General features: G+C 41.8%; 2 protein-coding genes across 2 annotated transcripts in view; one reads left to right on the plus strand and one right to left on the minus strand.

Annotated features, from left to right (window-relative positions):
* Positions 1–17441, plus strand: part of HACD4 (3-hydroxyacyl-CoA dehydratase 4) — a 39876-nt gene that overhangs the window by 5866 nt on the left and 16569 nt on the right. Inside the window, exons 4-7 of the mRNA XM_009471007.2 lie at positions 5376–5488; positions 8076–8182; positions 8900–9031; positions 9766–12765. Of these exons, the coding sequence (XP_009469282.1) occupies positions 5376–5488; positions 8076–8182; positions 8900–9031; positions 9766–9848 (435 nt within the window). The 3' untranslated portion in view covers positions 9849–12765. The remainder of the gene's footprint in view (positions 1–5375; positions 5489–8075; positions 8183–8899; positions 9032–9765; positions 12766–17441) is intronic.
* FOCAD (focadhesin) overlaps positions 9210–17441 on the minus strand; it is a 135734-nt gene continuing 127502 nt past the window's right edge. Inside the window, exon 46 of the transcript XR_015700932.1 lies at positions 9210–9812. The gene's annotated coding sequence lies outside the window, so the exon portion shown is untranslated. The remainder of the gene's footprint in view (positions 9813–17441) is intronic.

The following is a 17441-nucleotide window of genomic DNA, read 5'->3' on the forward strand; positions in this document are numbered from 1 at the left end:
AAAAGATCACATGCTATAGCAGAAAAAAAGATGATTCTCTGACATTTTCCTTACCACATTCTTGTTTTCTGTTGGGAGTTAATCTCAGGTTTTGGTATTTTTCTTAATGCACTGGAAAAAGTAAAAATGTTGACTTGAGTTTGTCTTCAAACCTTTCCAATCCTTAGTATTTGAATAATGGTGAAACTAGTATTGCTCTCAGCAGTCAGAAGGTACAAGACTAAGAGTAGTTAGTTATGTTTTTAGTTTTCTGGATAGCCCATTTTTGTCAAATGACATATTGCATGGGTGAAGATGTTCCTCTTTTTAAATCTCCATTAGAAATTTATTGACTAATACAGATCTCTGTTCTTTATGCTGCTCACTAAGTATGGCAGCAAATTCGTCAAAATGCAATTAACTGTTTTTCCCTACCTAAATCTACATGCTTTTACACTAATCTAGGAAAAAAAAGTATCCTATCTAATGTGTCCTGTAACAAATCTCATGTCATCTCTTGGAGAGAAGAGCAGCCTGCTAATGCTAATAGTCATTAGAGCAAGGCTTGTCCTGGCAGAGTTTACACGTTCCCCAGCCCTGACATAGTCCGTTCCTTTCCTACCCAGCCGTACAGAAGCAGAGATCAGGGAAACCTGCACAAACACTGCTCTGTGTCACCACAGCAGACACTAGATATGAAATGGATATTTTGAGCAAGAAAACTGTGGCCGTTCTTGGGCAGTGCAATTACTGCAGCGCTCTCCAGGGCAGCATGGCGAAGGTGGGTCAGGGAACGATACGGCACTGTGACTCCAAACATTTGCCTCACAACAAAGGTAGCTTTGGATCCTTAGTTTGTTCTTTCCCAAGTGTTCTCTCACTGCAAACACAACTCTCTTGCCTTGATGTTAGCAGTAGTCTCATGCTGCCCAAGCAAGGTGCACAAGCTCTTTGGTGAGGACTCTGCTTTCATTTGGTTTGCCCTGCTTTTGGTGTGAGAGTGCAGGTTAAGCAGTTGTATGCGAACAGTGCTCCCATGTGCCTTGCCACACTTTCCTCCCTACCTCTTAGAAAAAAAAAAAAGATATATTTTCCACAATGAACTGTGGAAGGATAGTTCAAGATGCTTACCTTACTGCAGCCTACTGGACTACTGCATATAATCAGGGCACTGGTAAAGCTCCAAGAATTTGATAGTGGCTGCCCTGTTTTGCATTGCCACCACCTGCCTGTTCTGACTTTAAGCTTAAAACATATCCCTAGATGCACTCCTCAAGCCATGCACGCACATGCATATCCACAGTGAAGTCCATCTCAGGTGGTCTCTAGGATGAGAGAACAGGTGGTATAGCAATGTCAGGGAAGCACACGGGTGGAGGTAATGCCACCTTGGATAAAACAAGCTGCGAAGGCACTCCTGTGGTGGTTGGTTGTTTTGTAGGCCTTACAGCAAGAGACAAGATTTAATCAGAGTTTGAATGAAGGATTTCTGCCTAATATCCCATTTATTGTGGTTTAGTAGCATTTACAAGGAACACTTTGAGATATACATTACAGATAGTGGAAAAGCAAACTCGGAGGTGTTTTCTGGAAAAACCCATACAGGATGGCCTCATTGAAGGACAAAGTCTCAGGCCACCAGGCAACTGAGAAGGGTTAGGTAGGCCAAGGCCAACCCACACCATGAAAGAAAGATGAGTCCTGTGTGATGGGTGCTCTGGAGGAAGGGAAGACAAGGAAGGGTCACAAAGTTGGTGCAAAGGGATGTCTCTCAGGGCATTTGCAGCTTGAATGAATGAGAGGAATACAGGAGACTGTGTCACATGTCATTGCAGTTGCCAAAACAGAGCATAATTAAATTTAGTAGTCTGGCCAGGGAGTAAAGGCTGATGGGACTGGTACTTTAGCAAGGGAGAGAGTAGGAAAGCTATAAGAAAAGACTGGCGGTTTTGTGAACAAAACACCAGTTCTTCATCCTGTGCAAACAGGATTGGATTTACCAGACCAAAAGCAATGTACTGTGGCTTTGTGATAAAAACATTAATTTTTAACTTAATCTAATTTCGAGGACATGGTATAGATGGACTTGGCAGTGTTAACGGTTGAACTCGATGATCTTAAGGGTCTTTTCCAACCTTGATGATTCTATGAGTCTATAAACATTTAGTAGCACTTTTCTTACCTTTTTTTTTTTTTAAACATTCACTAAATCAAAGAGATATGTAAGGATATCAGGTACCAAGTATGATACTGCACAGTCACGGTTATTAAAAAGTGGAAGTGAATGTGCTGCCTGCTCCTGCCCTAACCTCAGCTAGTCTAATTTGCTCTGTTTCACTTATTTGCTTCAAATGCCCAGGCTGCCTTGCGGAAATTTATGCCATTCTACAGAACTTGCTGTATCCTGTCAGAGACCAGTGCTGGGAGAGGAAGGAAATTCCAGTTTGATTTTAACACAAAGAACAAGAAAGAATGAAAAATGAAACTGTTGTGTTTATGCTTTGTGAGGTGTCAGCACATACTTCCTTTTTATGAACATGAAAACATAGGACTTCTAGTTTTGCTTTTTTTTTTTTTTTTTTTTTTTTTTAAGCAAGAGAATAGCAACAGAGAATACCATATTTTCAATCATGCAAGGACTGATGATTTATAGAAGAAATGAGCTGTGGCTGAGCAGCCGCACATGCTTTTTATATATATGTGTATGTAGACACACATATACATATCCATACATGTATATGTGTATGTTTCTGTATGGATGTGATTCTAGGTATATATGTATACAGATGTGTGTGTACAGGGGCACAATATCAACAGACATTTACTGGAATATCCTCTTCTTCAAGTAGCACTCTGCCTTGTCATTTGCTGAAAAGGTCCCCAGCCTCTGACTAACCTCTGCATCTACCTTTGATTTGCGTGTGTTACGTAAAGGTATGAGTCCTACAAAAGAAAAGAGCACAATGCCTTGAAGGGAAACAAAGGCAAGCAGGCAGGCAACCTCCTGATGTACACAGAAAAGAGGTAGGATGCCACTCTGTATCCTCATCCTCATGAGGACATCACAATTGCCCTGAGCAGCCAGGCCCTCCATTCTCTGATGGAGGGAATCTGCTGAGCCCCAGCTAGGTGATACTCACAGCCTTTTGTGCATCTGCTTGTGCCCTGGGGAGAGAAGGCAATCCCTAACCTCTTCCACTTCCAGACCATGAGGCTGAATTGTGGGTCTCCATAGCTACTTTGTCTCATTGGCCAATGCTCATCCTTTTGAAAGTGAGGATGGTAGCTACCTGTCTGCTGCTTATTCTTTTATCTCACTGAAATTGGATCAGCTCCTGATCACTTGACCTGTGCTGTTTTCTAGCACTTGTCCACCCAGCCACCTCTTGAAGAGCAAGTGACTGTTTGGAAAATCTGCCAGCTCTCACATCTAAAAATGTCTACCTTTTCATTATCATGATAAAGCTTTGGTCTCTAAGTGAGAAAATTCCCTGTGGCAATTCCCTGAAATATCTCTCGTATTAACAATATTGCAGAACTCTCTTTTCACATCCCAGTCTGATTTTAGGGTTGGTAACAAAATGCCCACACCACCAATGCTGCACTCCTTTACACCCTTCACCAAAATGATTTTAACTCAGGTTCTATTTTATTTATGCTCTTCAGCACATAACCCTGTTCAATGCTCACACTGCTTTCACCTTTGCTTTGATTTCCCTCTTGTGATGGTTGTCCCACCATGCTTCCCCTCGGTCTGTTGTATCTGGTTTCAGATCCTGCATCAACACTTCCAGTTCCCCAGTTTTCTTGCCAGGTTCCTCAGCATCAGTGTACAAACACAGGACTTACTACCTCTCACTCTCTGTTTCCTGGCCCATCTATACAGAAGTCTGTCAACATGTGATCTTCTTAGAAATCAGTTCCTCAGTTAGGGACCAATGGGTTTAGTAGCACAACATGACAGTCAGGGCAGGATGAGAGGCAGCAAAACCATTTTTATCCGTTGTGGCCCCTCAGTGCTTTTCAAGATGAGGAACCAGATCCCTAGGGGATGGACACGCTCTCTTTCTGTATGAAAAATTGCTCTCACGTAATTTTGCTGAATAGTGAAGTGATGGCTGCTTTATCTGACAGATGTGGTTTGCAAAGAAAGTCTGTAGCCAAAATGTTCCACACAGGAACCGATAAACTTTATGTAGCAAAACTACCACACAAAAGTGCTGCGAGGACAATTTCTTATTTCTTTTAAGGTAGGAGTAAAGGGAAGGGGGAAACCAGTGAAGAATGACTATGCTTATAAAACTCAACTTAATATGTTTTCATTTCATGACTTTTCACTGCTTTGACATCTTAACCCATAACATCATTAAACCTATGGCACCTTATGGAAGAGATGGCAGTGGGTATAAAAAAACCCAATGAAGCTATACTGATTCATCTGGACTGAATAAATGCATGTTTTCTCATTCAACACTTTCAAATAAGAGTGTAAATCAGAGTGAACTGGTACCATTCTGGGAGCTTCAGAAGCAACTGTTGGCAGTACTGAATATTATAGATACATTTATTTTACAGGGCAGGGTATGGATACTGATAGGAAACTTGCCCAAGAAAGCTGCAAAAAGACACATTTATTTTGAATTTCTTGAGCTTTAATACTGCCAAAATATTTTTTTAAGGTGGAGACACTGCCTGTTTAATCTACTTCTATATCTTTTCATTTGTAAAGGCATACCTTGTGGCTCAGATAAGGTTCAAACACTAGAAAAATGTTATGACGTAAATATTATGGCAACAATTCACATAAATGACAAGCTTAAGCCCACTTCTCCTAGCCAGGAATAAGGAGGAAAGAAAAAAAAGTAATTCTAATTTTCCTCCTCCTTTCTGCAAATCTTACGTGAGAGAGATCCCTTGGGATGCAGCTCTCCAAGCTATGGAAAGCAGAGCTGGGACTGTGAGATTAGCACCATCAGCACACTACTCCCCCAAGGGCCCTCTGTATCCCAAGGCCTCCCACACAGCCTGCAAGCAAGGAAGGTTACCCCCGCCAGCCCTCCAGGCACCGGGGTGCTGTGGGAGAAGTCCCTGCTCCCATGACCTCAGCTGGCTCATCCACAGGTTTCCTGGGCTATAAACCCAAGTCATCCCTGTTGGCAAGCAAACCTCCACCCTTACCATAGCAGATCTATGATGCTGCAGCCAACAGTTTCCAGTTCCCCGAGCTTAAGGTCAACAGGGCCTTGAACAAAAGCAGGCCAAGAAGTGAAACTTTCACTGGAGCATTTGTGTAAAGGAAATTGGATTCACCCGTGGCCTGCTATTTTGCCAAAACGGCACAGAAATGAGAGCTATAGAAGATGCTACCTGAATTCACAGTTCTTTTTTCTTTTCAGATCACTGAGAGAATAATTGTTTTATTTGTCGTGATCAACAGTCAGGAAGAAGTTCAAGGGAAATATGTCGTGTGTGTTTTATTTTTCCTTTGGAATTTATTAGACATGGTCAGGTAAGGAGTCAACGGCGAAACCACAAGGGCAAAATGGGTCATTCTTGCAAGCAGAAACCCATCCCCACTGTGCTGTAGGCTCATTTCATTATTTTGAAATTGGTAGAAAAGCGTATTATCCATTTTAAATAGAAGCTTGGACCTTATAAGCTACTTACTGATTTTTACAAAAATCCACATAGGTGAGAGACAGAGTGACTTACAGAAGTAAATCATTGCATTAACATTTGTAGTTCAAAGGATTTGACCTTTTTAACAAAAATTTAGAAGGAAATCACAACTACCCGCCAGGGAACAGCAATTTCCAAAATTGATTTACAATCCTAATGCTTTAATTATTATTTTTTTTTTTTAACATCTCACTTCAATCCAAGATTGACAGCACAGTAAGGCAGCACTGGCAGGACTTCTTACTAAGACGGAAAGACTGTTCTGGATTAATGGCACTGTGCTTTCCAAAAGGCCAAGAGCTCCTGCTCTAGAGACTGAGAATTTTGGTGTAGTAGGGCATAATTCACACCGCAGGGACAATGCACATGAGGCAAAATGGACAGAAATACAGTTCAGGATTTTTATTGCAAAAATTTTGTATGGTGGAAGGTTACCAGTACCTCCCTGTGGTAAAAGTATAATGGTGAAAATTCCACATTACTGACTTTTGCATTGATATCTGCAGTTTCTTATATGTAACTTAAACCTCTATGGACCTCAGTTTATAGACTTAGAGTAGGGAAGACATATGGGATTAAGAAGCATTTTCACAAGACATAGCCCTCATGGCAACCTCTGTATGGGAGCAAATTTTTTTTTTTTATCTTTTTTCTTTCTGCTAAAATAGCTTTCTCCTATTTTAAATACATTGCTTTGGGGACTGACTGGGGAATACAGATTTAGACAACAAAGGATATATATGTTATAAAAGAGATCTGAAAAAAGAAAGTGTCAGGTAGGATTAATAAGAAAGATTTTAAGTCAGCTTCAGAGGACTTGTACTGTATGTGTTAATAAACTAGTACCTGTATTAATTATTTGGATTAGTGCTCCATCCCATTTCTTTTTGAAGTTTGTAAAGCTAAAATAGTAGAACCTAATCTCAAATGAAAGGGTTCTGTGCAGCTGGAGAGAGGCCAAAGGCCTAAACAATATCAGCTGTAAAGTCCTGACAGTGCGTAACAGTCCTGTCATTGCATCATTATTGTCTATCATTGCTAAAAAACAGTCCAGCATCATAGAAGTAACAGCAGCCGTTTAATAGGCAAGATACTGTGGTCTATAGCAGCAAATGACCAATTCAAATAATAACACATAGTACAACTCATACAGAATTAGAATCCTTACCCGATTTATTTTACAGCATCTGTGCCGTGTCCTAGTATCTCAAAGAAGCAGCCATGTCTAAAAGTGTACAGGAATCTATCCCATCCCTTAGCCAATTAGTCTCGAAGTATTACAAATTCCTTCACGTAGCTCTTCAGGGACATAAATATCCTCTGCATTATAGTTAATGATATACTGAGAGCAAATTATGCAAGGTTTTCTGTATCTGATCTTTCCTGCTTGTATCATAAACAGCCTCTAGAAGGTGTGTAGACAGGGAGCAGCGGTTTCCTTTTTGTATTGGGTTGAGATTATGCCTTAAAAGCAATATCAATAAAAAATGGAGACAATCCTGAGGTTGCAGAGGGCAAACTTGAGAGAAGATGGTACATTTATAGCCTATGAAACCCTTCTACAGTCCAGGAAGGATGCAAAATTAGTCAAATGAATTAATAAGGGAATACAGAAAGTTGGTTTAATGCTGGTTCCATCTGTCAGAAACAGTCCTGGCTAACAGTGGCTTAAAAATCCTTATTTTCATATCTCTAGCAAGACCACAGGCCAAAATAGCCTTTCAACTGACCAAAAATGCTATCAGACCTCTTTCTCTGGTGTTTGGAAAGCTGCTGTACCACTTGTAGATCAAACTAGCTAGGATTAGCTCACCTTTGGTGACTGAAGTCCTAGGCATTCTGGTCTCCCAGTGAGCAAAAGTAACAGTCACATTAAGAATGAAACATTGCAACACATTGGAGTGCAACTGCTTTTTTTGCATCTATTACCCCTTCTGATGTCCAGGGGAGGGGCAGCCATACTACAGAAGATTAAGTACCTGCGATTACCTTGCTGTTTAGCCTCCTCCAGCAGTGCTTTAGCTAGTTCAGCAATCATAAATCAGCATTTCCTCAGTCCCAAGCAACAGTCATATTCTGCCTGCCCCTCTCAGTTGTAACATCACTATCTGAAATAATTTTCTGATGGACCAATATGAAATCACACTGGTTTCTGGTAGAGCCTTTGGGCTGGAGGGCTGTTTTGCTGTCTGCCTGCTCTAGGGTAGCACCACAGACAACCCTTCTGAAACCATGAACCACCTACTTTCAGACATCAGATAGAGCCTGTAAAAAACTGTGGCAGTATTGCTCTGAAATTTTCTCAGATAGGCAGCTCCAAGCTCTTCTACAATTCCCTTGGATTTTTCAATAATATATCTTCATTGTAAAGACATGGTCATTCCCTCTGAGTTCATGTGCTGCTCCTCTTGCTGCAGGTACACTTACAACATGTTAGCAAGGATGGGAATATACTACCTACCACTAACATGGCTCAACTTCTCACTGTGCATCCTGCTCTACCCCCTTTCAGTTCTGGCTAAAGGTAAGCAGATGGGAAAGGTACCAACGACTTGCTTCCTTAATCTTCAATAAAATTTGATCAGTTCAATTGTAATTTGTGTTTAAGATTTTTTTTTTTTTTGTGTTGCCAAAGTGGTCATAAATGTTTATGTTCTCATATTAACCTGTATGTCACCTATGTTCCTCTTTTCTGTACTTTTTTCCTTAATAGGGGTTCTCTGGGGTTTGTGTGTCTGGTTTTTTTTTTGTTGTGTTTTGTTTTTTAACAGTATGGGATAACATTCATTTTTCTGGGTAAAGCAGGAAAATACCCCCCACACACAGGGGGACATGTGGATTCCCCCATTCCAGACTGACCACATTAGAAAGCAAGTCCCAAAGCTGCCTTCTCCCTGACTGAGGCTGGCCTTACTGGCTCAGGCCATACTTGGCAGCTTATCACACTTAGACCAGGAAATGTGCCCACCGAGATCATACTGAAAGCAGTGCAACTACAGGAGCAACAGAACTTGTTACTGAATAGGAAATACTTGCTAATTCTAGTATTGAGAGCAACTAGCACCTCAGACCTACAAAACTGAACTCAAGGAGAAAACAACGTGCATACGCATATGAATGACATGGTAAATTTAGCATATGATATAGCTACCTGTGTCTTAAAGGTAACCGACTTTTACATGAAGCTTTGTGATGATCCTCCACCTCCTTTTGACTAAAGATTTACCACGTTATTTTACAGCATTTGCAATTTGTGTATCACTGCCTTATTTTGAATCCTTTGGCACATACTCCATCAAGCTACCATTTCCATTCGCCTTCTCAATCTACTTCCCCTATGTTCTGAAAATGTACCTGCTAGTGCTGTTTATGGGTAAGTATCTCATCTTCCAGAAAGCTGGGTCTCAATACAACTGGGATGCCTATGGCAACAAAAAAATCAAATCAGTATACCTCCTTTCACAGACTCTCTCTGCCACATCTCCTGCAGACCACTGCAGGGAAGTTCATCACCAGCTGTTTTGATTTCTGATGTCTGTCAATATGAATGATTGAATTTGGAAGAGACACTGTGTGTGTGAGGCATAAAAATACAAACCAAAAATATAAAAATTGCTTCAATGATCCTGGCCTTACAGCTATTTACTGAAGTTTGCTTTCTTTTTCTTTTTTCTTTTTTTTTTTTTTTTAAATTCAATTCCCATTTGATCATACTCTCATTCTCTGCAACTCCTCCTCGCTCATTCCTCCTAACTGGTATGAGAAGTTATATCTAAATTAAGACTTTTACAGCTTGATTATCCAAAGGGATGAAAAAAGACCCCACCCCAAAACCTGCAAACTCTCTATTTAGACACCTTCTCAACAAAATATGTTTGAAAAATTTGAACTGAATTTGGCTCCATAACAGCCAAGTCTTCATTCTGTTGTTGGCTTTAACACTAATTTGAAGGATCTCATCTTTGTGATGCAGCATTCTGTTCCTAAGTTCGTGGAAAGAACTGTGCAAGGTTGCCAGATGAAGGCTCATACTGTTCTTTCTAAATGAATTGAAGACACTTTGGACTCTACTCCCTTGTTCTTACACCATTTTGTGTTTTGATTCAGGTATGTGCTTTATCATCCAGAACCTCTTCTCCGAAAGGAAGGCACACCTAGGGACAGGCAACATCAAAAAGAAAAGAAGCTAAGTTGATATTTTATTTGGAAATAAGAAACACATTCCCAGTGGGCTGCTGCATATCATCGGTTAAAAAGAAATTAGACAAAGATTTTCAATGCAAAACTCCTATTTGCATATACATTATCTGGCTGTGTAGAATTTTCAGAAAAGGCAGGTGTCTCTAATGCACCTCAGAAATGGAGCAGCTCAGAATAACTAGTTACTTTTGAAAGCTTTGACTTCAAATGGCAGGAGTTTTAAAAATGAATATGTTTTTTCTAACATATATTGGAGAACTCTGAAAAAAATTGAAGATTTTCACACTAACAACCCTTATTTTGGTGTTGTTACCTCATTAGCAACAGATATTCTGTAATGACAGTACCATTTAATCTAGAAGATTATTTTATATTAGGCCAACATGTATATTTATATTAGGCCTCATATATATAAAAATGCTAAATTAGCTAGAACTGGAATCTCTCAAGGAGCAGAAGCTGGAAACTTTGCAACCTATGAGATTCACATGCTGATTAGCCCCAGGCATTCGCAAAGGATACTTCACATTCTGGTCCAACCTTCACTTCTCCAAACAAGATTCCAGGAAGTGCAGCTAAACCGTAAAGGCAAGTGATCAGGCACTTGTCTACTCTATATTCAAGGGGATATTTAAAGGTCACAAGTAAAAACTTACAATTATATGTCTGGCAGACATTAAGAATCTCTTCTTCCACAATGATTTTCCTCCATGCTGAACAGCAGGCAGATATGCAAAAGGAGTGTGATGTAGTCAGGCCAAAATATATGTTGTTCTTTAAAGAGACGTGAATGACTATCAAAAGCCATGTGCAAAATTCTATCCATTTTACTCAAGTGCATTGCTCCTCATACTTCTGTAGCACTATCTGTGAGAACGCAACTAGAACATAGTCTCTTCAAAAGCTGGGAATGAAGAATATGGGCAGCAACCCAGTAGACTGTACAGGCAAGAATGGAAAAATAACTGCTTAGAGGCTGACAGGGGCTTTTCTGATGTTTCATCATATTATCACCCATTTGAATTCAAGCAGGTGGGGGAGAAAAGTGAGGTTCTTTTTTTGAGCTTGACTGAAAACTGGGGGAGAGGGAGAGAAGATAACAGTTGGAGGGAAGATAATATTTAAAGGGAAAATGAACACTATCACAATATGAAGAGGCTTTTGCCTAAACCATACAGCTGAAGAGGGTATATAAGGAAAGAGTGAAGCTGGCCTTGATGAACTCAGTTGCTATGAAAGGTCACCTACTATCATTTTTGTTTATTTAATATATGTGGCAGACAGTGCCAGCAGACTGTTGTGACCACTGGAGTATTTGCAAACCATAAGCAATAAGGTCATGCATGTGATAGTATAGAATCAATCTTGGTTTGGTTTTGTTTTTTTGGTTTTTTTTTTGAAAGCACTGCAGACAGAGGTAGGAATTTGGAACTTACTAGAGAAACAGAAGTACTTCCACTTTGGACTTCTGTATGACCCAAACTGATTCAAATGTGGACAATGTGAAGAAACATACAGAGCAGCTGAACAGGATGCCAACTTTGAAGAGAGCCAGAATAAGAACGCTTCACATCAAACCACTATATAACATGCTACAGGTGAAACATGGACATATTTTCCCTTGGTAATTCAATCTAACACGTCTGTCATCGAACTGTCTGGAATTAACATACCCTGTAGGAGGAAACATGACATATGATATTGTACTGGGTCTATGTGGCAAGGCTTTGGGGAAGTAGGGAAGCTGCAGGGATGGCCTCTGTGAAAAGAAGCCAGGGGCTTCCCCCATGCCAGACACAGCTGGTTCCAGCCAGCTCCAAAACAGAGCCACCATGGGACACTGCTGAGCCAAACAGCAAAGCTGATGGTGCCTCTTTGAAAACATATTTAAGAAAAGGTAAAAACCGCTATGCAGCAGCTGTGAGAGAGAAGAAAAATGTGAGAAACAGCTCCGCAGACACCAAGGTCAGTGGGGAAGGAGAGGAGGAGATGCTCCAGACACCGCAGCAGATTGCCCTGGAGAAGACCATGGTGGAGCAGGCTGTCCCTCTGCAGCCCATGGAGGACCACACCAGACAAGATATCCGCACTGCAGCCTGTGGAAGACCCCCACACTGCAGCAGGTGGATGTGCTCTGAAGGAAGCTCCAGCCCATGGAGAGCCCACACAGGAGCAAGTTCCTGGCAGGAACTGGGGCACATGAGGGACCCACACTGGAGCAGCCTTTTCCAGGTGGACTGTACCCCATGGAACGGACCCATGCTACAGCAGTTCTTGAAGAGCTGCAGCCTGTGAGAAGGAACCATGTTGGAGCAGTTCATGAAGGACATCCCATCGGAGGGACGCCATGCTGAAGCAGGGGAACAGTGTGAAGAAGAACAAGCAGCAGAGATCAAGGTTTATGAACTGACTGCAACCCCCATTCCCTACCCACCCTGCACGACTTGGGGGGAGAGGAGGTAGAAGAGTCAGAAATGAAGGAGTAAAGTTGAGCCTAGGAAGAAGGGAAAGTGTTTTTAGTTTTGTTTTTGTTTTTTACCATCCTACTCTATTTTTAATTGGCAATAAATTTCTCTTCCCCAAGTCAAGTCTGTTTTTGTTACAGTAAATGGTAAATGATCTCCCTGTCTTTACTTTGACCCATGAGCTTTCTCATCCTATTTTCTCCCTGTCCTGTTGAGGAGGCAGAGAGGAGCAGCTGAATGGGCATCTGGCAACCAGCCAAGGTCAAACCTACCACAGATACACATATTAAAACATGTTTATTGTTTTATATTAAAAAAAAATCAGGATGTGATGCTCTCCCTTTGTATTGATTCTTACAGCTGGCTAAAACACTGGAATACGAGAAGGATTCTTTAAAATTCACTAGGGAGAGGACCCCCAAACCTAAACTGCAGGAAAAAGGTATGAAGTTAATGACAGAAGACCTCCCCACCTCTTTCTGGTGCACAGGTACCTTGGGGTAGGCCATTGGGAGATCCAGGGAATCAGCCTTCCATGTGTGACCACAGCAAGCCACTGTAACTTCAGCTCCAACACCTTACCTTACTTTCTGGAAAAGCTCAGGACTGGGCAGGCGAAAAGGTGCTTAAAAAGTTGCCCAAGTCTTTCTACCTGTGGGAACTCAAATCTTTGTTCAAAACTTGTATCAGTCTTGAGATCCCAGCTCATTCGTATCTCCATTTAGATCATCTGATATTGGAATCAAAATAAGCATTGTTCTTACACATCTACATAAACACAGGCAAAACAATGTACTGTATAGACAAGGGTGAAGAAGTATCACTAGGGAAGTGATATATAATTGAAAGTGGTTAAACAATCTCTTTAGGAACAGAAGGGTATCTGACTACTACATTTGTCTGACATTTAAGAAAACACTAGTTTTAGTACAGCTTATGTACTTCGAGACTGAACTCATAAATATGCATATGAAACACATACAGTGTGGAAAAGAAATTATACCCAAGTGCTGAAGACAAAAAAAAAATAAATTATCCCTTCTGTTTGCCTACAGAACAGCTATGCTGGAATCACAAACTTCCTTTACTGCCTGCCCACACATCTAAAACATCTAAAATACAGCAGCAACTAACTTGCCCACCTCAGTCCTTGAAAGTCATTGTCTCCAGAGCAACATAGTATTTTGAAAGAGATCACCTAGAAATAAAAATCATATTTATTTTTCCAGCACTAGCACACAACAGGAGGAATAGTCTCTCCATCATAGGCTAGGTGTATATTTGCAGTTACAGCAGCCCAAAAGGAATGGAACTATAGAGTGAAAGGATTCACAATGAGGACCCAACAGCCAACTTATCTGCCTTTCAGAGCATTTTACTTCAAACCATCTCTAGTGTAGTCCTGTGGGCTGAACACAGAGTTGTAGAGTACACTGGAGTATTTAGAATAGAATCGTTCCAGTTGGAAGGGACCCACAACAATCATCTGTTCCAATTGCCTGACCACTTCAAGGGCTGACCAAAAGTTAAAACATATTAATGGCATTGTCCAAATGCCCCTTAAACACTGACAAGCGTTGGGCATCAACCACCTCTCTAGGAAGCCTGTTCCAGTGTTTGACCATCCTCAAAGAAATGTTTCCTAATGTCAGGTCTGAACCTCCCCTAATGCAGCTTTGAGCATTCCCATGCATCCTGTCGCTGGATCCCAAGGAGAAAAGATCAGCACCTCCCGCTCTACTTCCCCTCCTCAGGAAGCTGTAATGAGCAATGAGGTCGCCCCTCAGACTCCTTTTCTCCAAACTAGACAAACCCAGAGTCCTCAGCTGCTCCTCATAGGACATGCCTTCCAGCTCTTCCACCAGCTTTGTTGCCCTCCTCTGGATGCAATCAAGGACCTTCACATCCTTTTTAAATTGTGGGGCCCAGAACTGCACACAGGACTCGAGGTGAGGCTGCAGCAATGCTGAATACAGTGGGATAATCACCTCTTTTGATCGGCTGTTTATACTGTGTTTGATGCACCCCAGCACGTGGGTTGCCTTCTTGGCTGCTAGGGCACACTCACATTGAGCCTGCTGTCAACCAGCACCCCCAGATCCCTTTCTGCATGGCTGCTCTTCAGTCACTCCTCTCCCAATTTAGACTTGTGTCCAGAGTTACTCCATCCCAGGTGCAGAAGCCAGCATTTGTTCTTGTTAAATTTCATGCCATTAATGATTGCCTAATGCTCCAATCTATCCAGTGCCCTCTGCAAGGCCTCCTGTCACTCGAGAGAGTCAACAGCACCTCCCAGTTTGGTATCACCAGCAAACTCACTAATTGTGCATTTAACTCCTGCATCCAGATCACTGATAAGTATATTGAACCCTATTCTGGCCCTAGAATTGAACCCTGAGGAACACCACTGGTGACTGGTCCCCAGCCAGATGTAGCCCCATTCACTACAACCCTTTGAGCCCTGCTGTCCAGCCAGTTCTCCACCCAGTGTACCATGAACCTGTTCATCTCACAGTTGGACTACTAGCCTGGAAGGATGCTGTGAGGGACAGTATCAAAAGCCTTACTAAAATCTGAAAAAGCTGCATTCTCCACGTTCCCTTCACCCACTAGGTGGGTAACCTTATCATCGAAGGATATCAAATTAGTTAAACAGGACTTTCCCTTTGTGAACCCATGTTGACTGTGCCTGATGATTGCATTGTTCTTTAAACGCTTTTCAGTAGTACCCAGTATAATCTTCTCCATAATTTTTCCATGAACTGAGGTTAGATTAACAGGTCTGTAGTTCCCTGGGTCTTCCCTCATGCTGTTCTGGTAAATTAGAATAACGTTGGCTAGTTTCCAGTCAGCAGGGACCTCCCCAGACTCCCAAGACCTTTGGTAGATGATCGAGAGAGGTCCTGCTGTAACATCCACTACCTCCTTCAGTAGTCTGAGATGAATCCCATCAGGCCCCATGGACTTAAAAAGATTCAACTGATACAACCGATCACTTACAATTTCAGCGTCCACAAATGGAAAGTCACTGCTCCCACGTGTCCTTCAACTCAGAGGACCAGGCAGCCCAAGGTCTATCAGTACCATTAGAAACTGAGGCAAAAAAAACCACTAAATGTCTCTGCCTTCTCTTCATCCCTATTTGTCAAGTGACTATCTTCATCACGTATTGGTCCAATATTTTCCTTAGATCTCCTCTTGCTCTTAACATACTCAAAAAATAATTTTTTGTTATCTGACCCAACACTGGCCATTTTCAGCTCTAGTTGACCTCTGGCCTTTTCGTGTTTTCTCCCTACACATGCGAACCACAGCTCTGTAATCTTCCCGAGAAGTGTGACCTCGCTTCCAGAGATCATGAAATTTCTTTTCCACCCAAGTTCAAAGAATAGTTCCCTGTTCAGCCAAGCTGGTCTTTTGCCCCGCTTGCTTGACTTTCGGCACAATGGGATTGCGTGCTCCTGTGCTTCTAAAAGGCGTTTCTTAAAAACTGACCAGCTCTCATGGACCCTTAAGCCCTCAAAAACAGATTCCCAGGGGACACTGCTAACTAGGCTCCCTGAGTAGCTTAAAGTTTGCTCTCTTGAAATCCAGGGAAGCAACTTTGCTGACCTTATTTCTTATTACATCAAAACATCTAAACTTAACCATTTCATGGTCACTGTGGCCAAGACAGCCTGCTACCATCCCATCTCCCATGAGTCCTTCTCTATTCACAAACAAAAGTCTAGGAGGGCATCTTTTCCGGCTGGCTCACTGAGTACTTGTGACAAGAAATTATCTTCAACATAATTCTGGAATTTCCCAGATTTGCTTGTCACAGTGGTCTGGTATTCCCAGTTGATGTCTGGGAAGTTGAAATCTCCCATGAGGACAAGGGCTACCAATCCAGAGATTTCTCCCAATTGCCTACAGAATAAATCATCAGTGCTATCATCCCGGCTGAGTGAACAATAGTAGACATCCACAATGACATCTGCTTTGTTTTCCATCCCCCTAATGCTGACCCAGAGGGTCTCAACCACATCATTGCTAACTGTAAGGGCTATACAGTCAAACCTCTCCCTTACATACAGTGCAACTCCTCCACCTTGCCTGCCCTGCTTATCCCTCCTGAACAGCCTATAGCCCTGCATCCCCACACTCCAGTCATGGGACTTACTCCACCAAGTCTCGCTAATATCAATGACACCATACCTCTGGGAACTGACCAACGCTTCCAGTTCATACTGTTTGTTTCTTATACTATGTGCATTGGTGTACAAGCATTTCAGCTATGCTCCTAAACCCTCAGTGCTCCCTGGAGCTGCGCTACCAGTGCCACCCTCAGGCAGTGCTATGCCATCCCTTGCCTCACCTTTTCTCCTGTATAGTTTAGTTTAATTCAGATGTTTATATTATACTGCTCCACTATGCAAACTAAAACATGGCATGTAGGCATTATCCAGAGATTCCCTTTAAAAAAGGCAAACTTTTCATCTGAATTAAAATGCTAATACACATGCAAACTCAGATGACTAAATGTGTAAGTTAGTTTGAAACAGTACACTAGAGATGGCACCATTAAAACGTGACATATTTGGTTTTGTTAGAAGTTACTTTGCACACAAATGGAAATGTCATGCACTGAGATAATGACTGGGTGACAACTGCTTTCAGTGAGTCCTTCTGTACGTTCACCTTTAGACTGTCTTCTCAGTATACAGCTGCATACAGAGCAGGAAATTACCACTACTATACACTATTTTGGAAATACAAACGAGTACGGCGTTAATCCTCCACACACCTAATTGCGGAAGAAATGTCTAATTGCTGTGGGAAGCTCACTGCCATGCCACAGTAACATTGTTAGATGAGAAAAGCCCATAAAGAAGTCAGAGGAGAATTTCTTCCACAGGAAATGTTATCAGTCCTGAAATTATGAGAATTCCTGTGATGGGGTGTGGCTTCTAGATGTAGAGTGGTAACATTTCATGCAAGCTGCTCAAAATCAACAATGCTCTCACTAGTACTGCTCTGGAAGACATTAGGGACGAGTGCCCAAGCAATTATATTCAGTTAATTTTTGTGTACTCTAGTGAGGAGGATTGCTGAGTACAAAACCCCTTTTACAGTCTG

The sequence above is a fragment of the Nipponia nippon genome, unplaced genomic scaffold (genome assembly GCF_047370975.1).
Source record: "Nipponia nippon isolate SJK-2023a ecotype South Korea unplaced genomic scaffold, ASM4737097v1 scaffold_8, whole genome shotgun sequence".
Lineage (NCBI taxonomy): Eukaryota > Metazoa > Chordata > Aves > Pelecaniformes > Threskiornithidae > Nipponia > Nipponia nippon.